The sequence below is a fragment of the Trachinotus anak genome, unplaced genomic scaffold (assembly GCF_046630095.1).
Source record: "Trachinotus anak isolate AG129_WGS33_773 ecotype Australia unplaced genomic scaffold, CSIRO_AGI_Tana_v1 ptg000015l, whole genome shotgun sequence".
NCBI lineage: Eukaryota > Metazoa > Chordata > Actinopteri > Carangiformes > Carangidae > Trachinotus > Trachinotus anak.
In genome coordinates, this window is record NW_027273866.1 from 3,379,477 (window position 1) to 3,392,500 (window position 13,024).

Consider the following 13,024-nt stretch of genomic DNA (forward strand, 5'->3'; position numbering starts at 1 on the left):
ATGAGCAATGGTGACATAGGAAAGACAAGGCCCCTATTAACTTCCTCAGTACTCTCAGACTTAACTCATCAGTCTTTCTATGGAAGTCATGAGACCGTGTGTAAGTGTTTAACAGAGTAACCACACGCAGATTTATCTCAGGTTTCTCCCACAATTCAAAAAATTTCTGTCATTTACCCGTTAGGGTGATGTGTCAGGTTTTTCCAAGAACTGAGATCCTTTTATGGGTTAGAAGTGACAGAACTGTAGAAAATGTTCTTCATCATAAATTTGTCAGTTAATGAGATATTCATGCAATTCAATTTATTGCAAACAGCTTGTCAATTTTATTCAGAGGGATCACATCTAACACATTCGATCACATTTGGTTGCGTTTTAGGAATCAGCCACTTTACAGGGGACTGTGTACATGTGGTACAACAGTCTCCAGCAACAGGCCGTGAAAGGTGCTCCCTTGTATGAGCCAGTTCGTGACGAATATGTTGAAGATGCAGCGCTGCCTGTTTTCGTCGCGAGGTTTCCATGAAGGTAAAAGCCAGATCTCCATCAGCTGACTGCAGCATGACAGTGTGGGAGAATGTGAGGAATGTGCTGATCCCATGTTGCTCGCGCCCCTGCTCAACCCCCCCCCCCCACAGCCAGCACAACAGCCCTGTTGTTTTAAAGGCCTTTTAACATGCAAAAGATGAGAGCAAGAGGTTTCTGTCTAGATACCTAAAGTCCAGTCAGGCCCAGTGACACAGGACCTGTATTTATCCTTTTATTATAATAGAAAACTAGCAGTGGTGTGATTTTAGGAAAAAAAAAAATCACACTTCTAGCACATCCATGCATCTTTGCCCTCACATACATGTGCTAATGTACTGTTATGGCTCACAATATACTTTCATGCTGTCAAGTGGCCACAACACAGTTACAACCATGCAAGCGTTGTCCTCGGTAGGCTTTAGATGATTTCAGATACTGTTTGTTTTCACTTCCTTTCGTATTGCATCTTACTGGTGGGAAATACTTTGTAAAACCTCATACAGGAGCTGAGAGAAGAGTCTGTTCTGAGGTATTATACAGCATGTTACCGTCACAGGAAACCGGTCACACCTTAAATGTTCCATAACTGAGGCTGCAGTTTCACCTTCTCTAAGGTCATACAAAACACTTAACTAAGACAAAACCACTGCATGACAAACATGTGTATTGTGTACAGGGAAGTCAGATCAATATTTTCCCAAGCAGAATTTATCTGCAGAACAGCTACATGAGCAGAAGCTTTGTAATTTCCCTGCACACAATCAGGCTCTTCAAGGCTAAATCAATTGGAAATTTCAACTAAGGTTGTGTGCTGCCCCACAGTGGCAGGGAGAAAGAAATGCAGTGGAGGAAAAAAAAAATCAACACAAGACCTCTGGCAGATTTATCAAGCATCCCTTTTATTTTATTAACATCACCTGTTACAAAAAGAACAAAATCTTCAGTGTTAATGAACTTAGCAATAATATAGCAAGTGTTGATTACAGATGATATGGGACACTTATTCCTAGAGTAGTTGCAGTAGGATTTAAAAACCTCTTCACTGTTGACCTGGACTTCTCCTTCCACAGCCAAGGTCACAGACTCCCTTCTCTCTGGAGCTGCAGTACAGACTTGACTACAATTTGTCCATGCAGCTCCATAGTTACAGTCACTCAGTGACCCATCTGATATGCTGAGACCCCTGCTGATCTCCCTTCTCCCACCCAATACTGAGCCAAAGTATGCATGGAGCTATGAATTCATGAATGCACAATGATGCACAGGTTGTGAAAGTTTTCTGATCATGAGGCAAACAGATCAACAACATAGTGTATTTCAGCAGGTCCTAACTGGTACATTTAAACAATACATATCTTTAAGTTAAGAAAAAAGGACTGAAAACCCAAAGTTTGTTTAGTCAAGTTGGAAATTTGTATCACTGCCCTCTTGAGACAAATAACAACAAAAACTACTGCAGAATTCAAAAAGGATTTCAATGAAAAATACAGGTGTATTAAACAGGAATGGTTGCCACGCAGTTTAAATTATGTTGGATGTCATTTTTAAGTTTAGAATAAAAATTAACCGGCGATGTTGCTGAAGAAGAGGAATGTGGTGGGAGTGGAGTAGTGTGTGTTTTGGTACAGTATCTGGAGTGTTTGGAATTAACAGAAACCTCTGTTTTCTCCCTTGTGGCCAACAGTGAGTCTGGGAGAGGTTTGCCAGCTCCTCGGCCAGAGTCTGTTGGAGGCTGCCTACAGTACAGGTGAGGTGACGGAGGTTGGGAGGAAGGAGGTGGTTGGGTGTGACCGTATGGTGTAATGGTGGTAGTGATGAGACCAAAGGTCAAAAGTGGTCTCTGTAGTGCAGTCAAGGTGGCTGCGTGGGGGGTGGGGGTCTATCCTCCTCTCACTATACCTTGGGCAGATCTTTGTCAGCCTCCTGGAAGAAATCACAGATGCTCCACGTTCAGACTCCACATTTTATTACACTGTTGTAAGTGGAAATACAGGACTTTGATACTATGCTGTTTTATTGGTAAGAACGGTGTGGTAATAGGCCTTACCCCTTCCTGTCCCTTGGCGAGTTGCCGGCTGACGGCTTGTAGCAGCTGCTGCAGTTCTCTGACTGTTTGGTTCAGTCCAGCAGTCATCTTCTCATTTCTGTCAATCTCCTCCTGTCAGACACAGAACAGCAGGGTTAGAGCTCAGTGTAACCACCTAATAACCATAAATGCAAAGACATAAACCAACAACAGTTTCAACACCCAAACTGCCCCAGACTCTCACTCTCTGTGATGACAGACTGCTGTTCTCTATCAGGTCGTCTGCGTTGTCCGTCACTTTGGAGAGCTCTCCCTGGATTAGATCAAGAGACTGCTGGGCCTGTGCCAAGGACCGGAAAGTTCCATTTGTTAACAATGTGGCCTGGAGTTGGACCCATATCAGAAGTGTAATAAAGTATAAATAATCCGTCTTACCTTATACAAATCACCGGCCACCTTTTGCCTCTCGTTCTCTTCTGCTTCCAGTTTGGACAGAGTCTCAGTGAGCTGGGTTTTCAGCTAGAATCACAACAAACACTCAGCACAAGTTCTGCAGCAGACAACAGCCTCCCAATGACACCTGTTTTCATTGATCATTGCATGTACACAAAGAGCACTTGTTCAAAACCTCCAGCAAACACAGTCTACATTAAAATGCTCAATATTTGCACAGATTTAACAGTTTTTGGCCACGATCAAACCAAAAATAGCACTGTGTAAAAGAATACAAGGGGCTGTGTTGTTGTGGACATGTCACTACATGTGCTGGTGAGAAGATGAATCATTATCTGGGAAGTTCAGTGCGAGTAATAAATTCAATGAGTCTTATCAGATGCCGTGATGATAATACACAGCGGTTTATGATACTTTGATTTTATGCGCTGGAATGTTGTCACTGGCAGTTGTTTTTTCCTGTCTCCATGGCTGAACAATAAACAATATGATTGAGTCATCACTCACCTTAAGTAGCCTACCAGGATTAGACACGTGTGTACCCAATTGGTCAATGCATTGTGGCAATATGTATTATTGTTTTCTTTTCTGTTTTGTTTTGACAGTGCTATTATTGGTCTTGTTGCCAGCAACATATGGTAAAAACTGACATCTAACACTTAATGAAGACCAGTGAAAGATCTCCAGTGACATTATGGAAAGACAAAGACAATGAGACAAAATACAGACAAGCTTTGTATGGATGCTGAAGAGAGAATAATAGTGTGCGGTTCAAGGTGTGGAGGAAAATTAGAGCTGATGATGGACAAATGGAGCATTTTATCTTGGCCTCTGCAGAAGGAGCAAAAGTTGACTAGTAAGCCATTTGTTAGATGGCAGTGAGGTGAAGTGGTGTGCCAGCGCAGAGAGAGAAGAGTTAGTCTTGTAAGTATCACTGGGTGGGAAGATGAGTCATCATCCACAACCTCTAATTTTTGCTACTCTACAGTCACATTTTGGCTCCTCCACATGACTCCATGTTTACAGAGGTTATAGATGATGACCCACTGCTGCAGAAGATGGGGAACCCCGTCCTGTGGCAGTCAGTGTAGAGCCACTGCTGAGTGCAAATAGGGATAGGTTTAAAAAAGGAGCTCTATCTCTAGAGGGTGAGCAACTCTTACCAAATTCAGCTCCTCATTCTGTCTGATAGCCTCTGTATATGAGCCATCAAGTCTGGTCTGCAATTCAGTCAACAGATCTTTGAGCTGAAATTAAGTTTGAGATGATGTGTTTAATGGGAGTCTGCGGGAGTCAGTCCAGGACAGCACAAAGTCTACGTAGTGATATGAGCCGATCAGGTCATAAGGCGTCTAGAAAAAGTGAATCTTCTCAATGTTCAGCAGAGCTGTCTAGTGATAAATAATAAAGCACAGGATCCTGTCGTGCATGACTGTAAATTCCCAAAGATCATCAATTAAGTTAGTCAAGGTAAGTGGTGTAACTACGTTTTTGCTAGAGCTGACTATGTGAAGCATGTGTACATTTAGTTTAACAATACTCAATCTTTGTGTTGTGTGAATTTCATACACCCCAAATAAATAGTGTCCAGGAAATTGCCAAAAAACCCCCAAAAAAACATTAAAAACAGAAACACACATGAATGTGTAACTGACACACAACGGAGCTCGTCCTTTTGCCACAGGAGGATGAATGCTGTGACATGACTGAGGATCACAAGCAACATAGGGTGTACAAGTCCAGTTTCTTCTCACCTCTCTGACCTCCGTCACATAGGTGGCACTCTCACGCTCTGCCCTCTCCAACTCAGCCTCCAAATGCTGCTTTTCTCGTCTCAGCTAAACACACGACAAACACAAGTTAAAACGGCAGTGTTTTGAGTTCGATGTTCATTAAGTGTCATAAGAAATGTGGGTGTTAGTTTGAGAACGAACATTTTCCATTTCTGCTCCATCAGTAAGTCTCTCAATCTCCTGCTCCATAGCTGTGACTTTCTGGCTCATCTAATAAAAGAGAAAAAAGAAGAATGTTGCAATGGAAAGAGCACACAGTACAACAACACATCACCTCAGTGACCTGGAATATGACCTAGGAGTTGATTCCTGCTAAACCTGAATACATACCTCTCTGAGCTCTCCCTGCGACACTTCCAGCTTCACCTTCCAGCGAGACTCCTCCTGCTCTACACTGCTCTGGAGGCGCTGCAGGATACCCTCCTGTGGATGCAGCAGGAATGACAGCTCAGTTTGGTAAGAGATACCATAGCACGGTGCAACCATGAATGTTACACAAAAAAACCTCATCTCACCGTCTCTGCCAAAACCTTCTTGTACGTCTCACAGTCTTTCTGTAGGATCCTTTGGGTTTCTTCAGCTTCTTTCAGCTTCTCAGCCAGTCCCTGGTAAGAGAACAGTATTTGTCGATGTCCTCAATTTAAAAAAGGAATAATGCTCAACTTTATATTTGTGTTTGATTTACCTCAGGATCGCCTGTTGCAGGGGCGGACTGTGCAGCTGAGTTTTCAGCTACTGCCCTCTCAAATCTGTGGAGCCACTCCTGATGGTTCTAGTGGAAAAAGTGAAGAGAAACTTCAGTGAAACATCACCAAGTGCGACTGGGTAAAGAATTCAAACACAATTGGCATGGAGGTAAAAATCCAATACTTCCCATACCTGTTCAGTGGGCAGAGGCACCTGGGGCAGTAGTCTGTGCAAAACATCTCGACACTCAGCCTGAGACGTTGCCAGTGCTGTCTGGTTCTCCTACAAGGTGGTGGGACGGGGGGGGGGGTAAAAAAAAAAAAAAAAAAAATATAGAAACTGACATAAAATAAATATGAAATTATTTAGTCACTTCGTAGACAAGGTCCACTGGTCATGGTAGCAGATACGACCACATCCTTTTCTTCTTCCTCGTTCTAATCTAAATAATCCTGTGTTAGACCAGCCATCAGGCTGCTCCAATCGATGTCACAGGAATGATTTATTCAGCATTTTAAATTATAACTGTGGGGCACTAGGATAAACACTGTCTCACTCCCACATTCAATTAGCCTGAGCAAACATCAGCATCTTTCAATGGGCCACACCTACACCGAGTGTCTGCAACCTCAGATTCAGAGCATGTCACATGCTACAATCCTCCTTGAACCACAAGTGCATCAATCTGCTTTTCATGAAACTGCACAAAGTACCTTGAAACTCTTCAATGAATAAAAAGGTAGCTATCAGTCCTCCCACAATAGGCCAGCATCATGCACTGTCACTCTGAGGCCTGAAGGGAGAATGAATGCCAGGCACTAGCCAGCTGGCACTCTAACCACTATTCACATTAACACACTGTGTCACAAGGCAGTTCTGAGACAGACGAGTGTGGAGTTGAATACAAGCAACCAGAATGCTCTGACAGTACACAACAGCTGCCAAGGAACTCCCTGGCTCAGCTCTGAGAAGGTGCTTTCTACTGTACTCAGATGGCAGAAGAGCAGCTGCTGTGCTGATGGTTCAGCATGTACCCTTCCCTAATCTAGGGGGAGGACGGCCAAAATATACACACGTCACTGCAACTGTGAATAGAACAGCTATCTGGTAACCCACTCTGTCTGCACGGAGAGACCTGAAAGAAATATACTGTAGACTTTGTTTTTACACTTGTTTCAGCTGTGAATACAGAGCATTGAGAAACATTAAGACACTGCTGCATTTCCATGAATGATCACACATCCACAAAGAATTAAAAAGAATTTAACAGAATTTCATTGACGGATTAACTGGTGATATTGACAGTATGGATGTCACAAAGCAGAATGGGGAAGACATGCTAGAAATGAGTCACATGACAGAAAGACAGGAAGCTGCAAAATGATTACCATGAATCTCAATCTAATGATAGCTAGTGAAATTTCTAATCACTGCACACTCATTTCCAAGCATCAGCCAGCAAGAAATCTTTTATTTTTCAGAGCTTCAAGCAAAAATATATCTGATAAAAAAATAAATATATAAATATTTGTTAAGTTAATAAAGTCTGAGATTCCCAAGGGGAGTAGCATATTTCAACAGCTCAGCACACAGCCAATTGAGAACATGAGGCCAAAAAATAAGGGGGAAGGGCGAGAGTGAGGTAAATGAGTATGCAGCTTTGCTCTGGATGATGGTGGAAAATAAATCTCACTGGGTCAATTATGGCAAAAACAGCATTTTTTTGGGGGGGATGCATCAGATTGGAACTAGAGTGAAACAGACTGAGGTGGGGTGTCGAACCTTGACAGCTTTGCTGAGTTTCCCTTGAAGCATGGACTCGGTGGCTGACAGAGCCTCCATTGCACTCCAGTTTTTCTCCCGAAGCTCCTGTTTTGGTCAGTTCCAGAGAGATACTACTTTCAGTTCAGCCTCAGGGAAAATGCATTCAGTGACCCTCAAATACAGACTGGTAGAGTAACAGAACAAACCGAACGCATTTCTCATTTCAAAATGACTACACTTTGCTTTTCAGCCATACTCCAACCACTAAAAATAAGTATGAGCAAATCGCCTCCAGAGTCCCAGTCTCACACCTTGTGTGGGTAAAATCAACATGCACAGTACGCAAGATATGTTTAGTAACAATGTTCTGTGAGTACTTTCTATTCAAATGAAGATAATACTGTCTAAATACATACATAAGATACAAAAAATGAAAAAACAAAGTCCACATAAATAAGCTTTTCAAATCAATTATGCCTCTGTCAAAAAATAAAAGGTAGGCGAGTTTCTAATGCTCTGAATCACTCACAAGCACAGACAAGCTTGCTGAAACAGTCATGGCCAACGGCAAGCATAACAAGAGTAGGCTGGAAGCCTTGTTATGCAATGCCCAGCTTAAGCAATCCAAATCAAAATAGACATCAGTACTGATGTGTAAAATCATGCAGCAAACACAACCTCAGCTAAAGAAATCTTTCCTTTTGGTTTTAAAATATCTGTTTAAAAAGGACAAAAAGCAAAACAAGTGAGACTAAGTTGCAGTGAACAACAGGGAGTATGGATGTATGCAGTGTGTAACTCCAGTGTGACGGGAGTGTTTTGGGGTACCACACAGAGGAGGGATGATGTCTCGCGGGGCTTGACCAGAGCAGTCACTTGTAAGACATAGTTCAGGTCATCACCGTTGGAAACCTACATTGTTCTTCTTCCTATGAAGCTCCAAGGAGTCCCTCAGCTCAGCCAGCTCACCCTGCAGATCTGAGACCTGCTTCTCCTTCTCTGACAGCCTGAGAGACAACAACAGAATCACTTGTTATGAACATAATCATGGAGCCAAGTGTCCTTTAAAATAAAGATGTGTGTGTAAAAATGTGATGATGTGGCCGCCCACATTACTCACGCTGTAAGAAGCTCTGTGCTTGGCACTGCTGTGTGCGACTGCTATTTGAGGAGGGGGAGGGGGAGGGGGGGGAACACTCAATAAATCTAGGACTGAATGAAAATTTAATCTCATAAAACAGATCAAAATTTAGAATCAATTCAAACGTTAACCGCTCAATAGAGAAAAATCACATATTCTTTCCTCCAACTAAATTTGTTCTTTTATGTTTCCTTGGTAAAAATCTTTCATAGCTTGGCAAATCTTCCTTGAAGCCATAAAATGTGTCACTCCTGGAGCAGTTTTTATAACACTTCCTCACCTGTTGCAGTACCTGCTCCAACTTCTCACTCATCTCCTTAGTCCGTGACTCCAGCTCAGCCTGCAGCATCTGGATCTCCTGGTCCTTCGTCACTAGCCTGTGGGTCAGATTTGCTTGTCATTAATCTAATTTGTAAGGGTCAGGCTGGAGGACTGCAAGGTGATCGATCTGTTGGGTTAACTTACTGAGCCTGGAGTTCTTGGAGCTTGACAGCAGAACTGGTCAGCTCTTCTGGCATTTCCTTGTGTCTCAGCTGCTCCATGTTTGCCTGCAGGGCAGCCAACTGCTGCTCCAGACACTGCGAGACAAAACGTGCTTTAGACACGACACTGACAAAAAAAAAAAACAAACAAAAAAAAACAAAAAACAAAACGAAGAACAGTACTTGTGGTTTCCTGAAATGTGCAAACCCAGTATTTCATTGATACCAAACAGCCCACACCTCAACGGTCTTCTTTCTGGTGGAGCTGCTCTCTTGTGCTGCCTGTAGACTCTCCTCCATCGATTTTAGCTTCACGTCTTTCTCTTGGATCCTACAAAGCACAGTGAGACAAGGCTTCATTATACAGAACTGCTTACATTCAAACAGAATCTGCTGCTATTTACATATATAATGATTCCCGCTACACATTTAACAAAGCACAGCCAGGTGTGTCAGCAGGAACCTGAGAACAGTGTGTCTGGGGAGTGTCATGGAGTGCCAGGAGGGATTAGTTTAGATATGTTCATAGTACAGAAAGGAGTAACATTTGGTTTCAAAACATGTAATTATGACTTGCATCAGCTCCTTTTCATCTCAGACGGTTGGCAAAGCTGTAGCCGCTGAATGATTAGAGTTACTGAAAATAAATGTAGATATTTTGATCCTTGTTGTGGACAGTGGTAGGTAAACATAAGACTTTGCACTACTATATTATCATGACGACACCAGAGTGAACTTGATTGATCTTACTTGCTCTGGAGTTCCTCCACTATCAACTCTGATGATGCCTGTGATTAGGATAAAAGGAAATGTAAAACAAATAAAAACAATAAATGTGCAAAACTCATTTTAATACAGATTTTAGACCAACTCACTCGCTCTACCATCTTTCTCTTAAGGCCCTCTACTTCTTGTTTTAGTGCCTCGTTCTCCTCTCTTACAGCCTACATCAGGGAAATAAATGAGTTAAAGATTTTTTTCCACATCAGGGGTTGTGATTACAAGGCAGGCAGTGAAATGCAGAGTCACTTAAAGGATGCTGATGTCAGTTAGATGCGGGTATGAGTGAGGCAGCACGTTTTCAGGTTTTGCAACCATTGCTTGAAAAACAGATACCTTGAGCTCTTCCTCCTTGTTGGCCACTTCGATTAGCCCCTTCTCCAGCAGGCCCTCTACGGTTTTCATGTTCTCCTCCTTCTCCCGGACACTGGGTAGGAAACAATGTTATATAAATCTCATTATCATTTTTATGGACACAGAGTAACAAAACTAAGTAGCTTGTATAGTCAAAAATATGCTCCAGTTTTCACACATACCTCTTCTGGAACTGGTCCAAAGCCAGTTGGGAAGCCGTCTGCATGGGGAGAGTCAAAGGCAAAGAGACAGAGAGGCTGTCAAACAGGAAAAACTGATTCAAATATTCTATATAGATATGTATAACCAAGATACACAGCTAACCTGATCAGAAATCTGTGCCTGCAGATTCTGAACCTCTGCCTTCAGTGACATGTTCTCATTGTGTAAGGCCTGTGGAGAGAAGAAGGCAAAAGGAAGGATAAATGATATTGATTTGACATCTGCTAATGTGCACCAAAATGCCCTGCTTTCGGCAGGGTGGTGTACATGGTTTTCAATCCATATTCCCACTCAGCACAGTGAGAGGCCTAGAACATGTTTGCCAGATTCCAGCAGACTAATGAACCAGTGCAATGTTGGTATAAGAAGCTGTAGATGAAATGCTCTTGTGACTATACCTGCATGTTAGTTTCTCTACTGGCCCCACTGCTCCTCTCAGCATTGAGAGAATCCTCCAGACTCTTCCTTTGCAACTCCTTTTCTGCCAGTCTGGACAGAGCAGGAGAAGAGTTGGGAGAACACGTTAAAAAAAAAAAAAAAAGCACAATACAATAAATGCAATCACTGTATCTGAAAAGGGAGTTTTTCTTACAGCTTCTGAAGCTCCTCAATGTGGGAGACATGGTTGGCCTAAATTAGAAGAAAATATCTCATTAGTCTACACACAGCTATGGAGGTGGGCATGTTCTGAGTTAGCATTATGATGATGGCTGAGGTTGACCAATATACCTGTGAAGAGATCTGGGCTTGCAGGCTCTCATTCTGGACTTGTAGCGTCTCGTTCTGGACCTGAAGACCTTTGTTTTCATTCATAAGTTCCTGTTAAAAACAGACTGTGTTAGCGAATACGAGAAATCTGTGCAGCTCTGCTTCATAGAGAAATTCACTCTGCATCCCAATGTGACATCAACACTTCACAGCACAAAAATGCATTTGACTCCAGCAGTGAAATACAATGTCTCTCAATCCAGCTCCATTCCATAAAACTCGAAATAAGATGAATTACGAAAGGATGTAATGGAAACTTAGATGATGATTTTGAGTATGCAATGCTGTGGTGGCTCACCTGAACCTGGGTCTGCATTGAGTCGTCAGGCATACTGTGCTGGGACATCTCCATTAGCTCCATCACTCTCTGCTCCACCCGCTCCTTGGAGACCATGGCTTCAGTCAAGCTGCTGTGTAGGGTCTGGATCTCCTTATTCTTGCTGTTCATCTCGGTCTCGGCTGCCAACAGCTGGTTGTGGAGCTCTGCACACACACATTAAGATGCTGAATGAAACCTGACCCTTTTTCAGAAGGTAACATGTTAGTGTGATCTTATGTTGCATCACCTTGGTTAGAGGCCTGAAGCTTCTCTCTTTCAGCGTTGACATTGTGGAGGAAGTTCTGCAGTTCTTCCCAGCGTCGCTTAGAATCCTGCAGTTGGGCCTTGGGGTTGAGAGATATACGTAATTTATACTCGTGCACAAGCGCTTATAAAACTTCAGCGCAGGTGGCTTAAAAGGAAATTAAACCAAAGCCCGGTAGTGTTAGACCCACACTGAACTTATTGAACTACTGATATGACAAATTCCATCCTCAATACCAGTACTACCAGCTCAATAATGGAGCTTGATTTGTATAAAGGCCATCAGAATATCAACAAGCCTGTGAAACTCTAGTCACACAAACAGAGCTCGGTGTGTGTCTTACTAAGTAAATGGTCTAAACTGCAAAACATCTTGTGGAGTTTGTTTCATTGACTTTTTAAGACTGTGCAACTCTCAACTCTTAGCATCCCTCTCACGTTCTTTGCCGAGACTCGTCTGTGTCGAGCCAGCAACTCAAGGTTTCCATCTTTGATCATGATCAATGAAAAGACAGGAAAGTCTGATCTGTGTGTCTAGCAGGAAAGTGTTGTTTATACACAGCACAAAGCCTCAAACATTCCAGCTTCCAAAGCCAACACAATCCTCACAGCCTAGGTTTTACTTCCCACAGCCCTCCCCAGGACTTCCACTACAACCTCCTCCCATTTCCCCCCGAACTCTGCCACACCCATCTAGATTTAAAGCTGTGTGATATGCCTAGGTTTTTTACAGCTGAGTTCATTTTTGTCTTGGCTGGGGGAAACTGAAGCAGAGGCTAAATAAACACATTGTGCATCTGGATTAGCGTACCTCCAGCTGGGACACGTTCTGCTTGTAGCTGACCTCCAGTGACTTCCTCTGGTGCTCCTCCTGCTGCAGCTTGCCGTTGTTGTCTGTCAGCTCTTTCATCAGACCGGCGTACTCAGAACGTAGCTTGTTCAGTTCTGCTGAATTCCTATCAAGTACACAAGTACACAAGTACACAAATGGCTGTTGTGAAATCAGTTGATGGGGCTTTATAGGAGGAAGCTGTTAATGAATTAAATCACAGATAGTCTATACAGGCCATTTTAACATTGTGCAACATGCAGATGGATATGTTAGGACAGGAAATCTCATGTAGTGTAGTTAATGTAGTGTAGCACTGACTTGCTTTCCATCTGGTTGGTGGCAGAGCTGACTGCGTCCCTCAGGATGCCGTTCTCCTGCTGCAGTCGAGTGATCTGGCTTTCCAGCTGCTCCCTCACCTGCTGGAACTACACATCAACAGTAGGATTCAGTCTCTGTGCAGTCTAGAGAGGAATGCTGCAAGGTACGGGTTCTATCACATTTTCTTTTCTTTCTTTTTTTTTTTTTTTTTTTTTTTTAAAACAAAAAAACAACAACAAATGAATTCATCTCAGTACTTATGCAACAAATCAACCGCCTCACCTTTATCTGCA

General features: G+C 42.8%; 1 protein-coding gene across 6 annotated transcripts in view; it reads right to left on the bottom strand.

Moving 5' to 3' along the window:
* Positions 1–1,406: 1,406 nt before the first annotated feature.
* ktn1 (kinectin 1) overlaps positions 1,407–13,024 on the bottom strand; it is an 18,934-nt gene continuing 7,316 nt past the window's right edge. For 2 of the 6 annotated variants that reach the window (XM_071497824.1, XM_071497822.1), the window contains exons 7-36: positions 13,014–13,024; positions 12,732–12,838; positions 12,393–12,537; positions 11,565–11,661; positions 11,297–11,481; positions 10,960–11,049; positions 10,823–10,860; positions 10,629–10,719; positions 10,333–10,401; positions 10,191–10,228; positions 9,991–10,081; positions 9,750–9,818; positions 9,625–9,662; positions 9,115–9,205; positions 8,858–8,970; positions 8,673–8,769; positions 8,372–8,412; positions 8,168–8,258; positions 7,270–7,356; positions 5,680–5,769; positions 5,486–5,572; positions 5,316–5,405; positions 5,131–5,223; positions 4,942–5,010; positions 4,762–4,845; positions 4,171–4,254; positions 2,990–3,073; positions 2,799–2,894; positions 2,576–2,686; positions 1,407–2,451 (exon numbers count right to left, since the gene is read on the bottom strand). The exon at positions 13,014–13,024 is cut by the window's right edge and continues 130 nt beyond it. In XM_071497824.1, the coding sequence (XP_071353925.1) occupies positions 2,422–2,451; positions 2,576–2,686; positions 2,799–2,894; positions 2,990–3,073; positions 4,171–4,254; positions 4,762–4,845; positions 4,942–5,010; positions 5,131–5,223; positions 5,316–5,405; positions 5,486–5,572; positions 5,680–5,769; positions 7,270–7,356; positions 8,168–8,258; positions 8,372–8,412; positions 8,673–8,769; positions 8,858–8,970; positions 9,115–9,205; positions 9,625–9,662; positions 9,750–9,818; positions 9,991–10,081; positions 10,191–10,228; positions 10,333–10,401; positions 10,629–10,719; positions 10,823–10,860; positions 10,960–11,049; positions 11,297–11,481; positions 11,565–11,661; positions 12,393–12,537; positions 12,732–12,838; positions 13,014–13,024 (2,507 nt within the window). In that variant the 3' untranslated portion in view covers positions 1,407–2,421. The remainder of the gene's footprint in view (positions 2,452–2,575; positions 2,687–2,798; positions 2,895–2,989; positions 3,074–4,170; positions 4,255–4,761; positions 4,846–4,941; positions 5,011–5,130; positions 5,224–5,315; positions 5,406–5,485; positions 5,573–5,679; positions 5,770–7,269; positions 7,357–8,167; positions 8,259–8,371; positions 8,413–8,672; positions 8,770–8,857; positions 8,971–9,114; positions 9,206–9,624; positions 9,663–9,749; positions 9,819–9,990; positions 10,082–10,190; positions 10,229–10,332; positions 10,402–10,628; positions 10,720–10,822; positions 10,861–10,959; positions 11,050–11,296; positions 11,482–11,564; positions 11,662–12,392; positions 12,538–12,731; positions 12,839–13,013) is intronic. The other 4 variants (XM_071497825.1, XM_071497827.1, XM_071497826.1 and 1 more) reach the window with 4 other exon arrangements.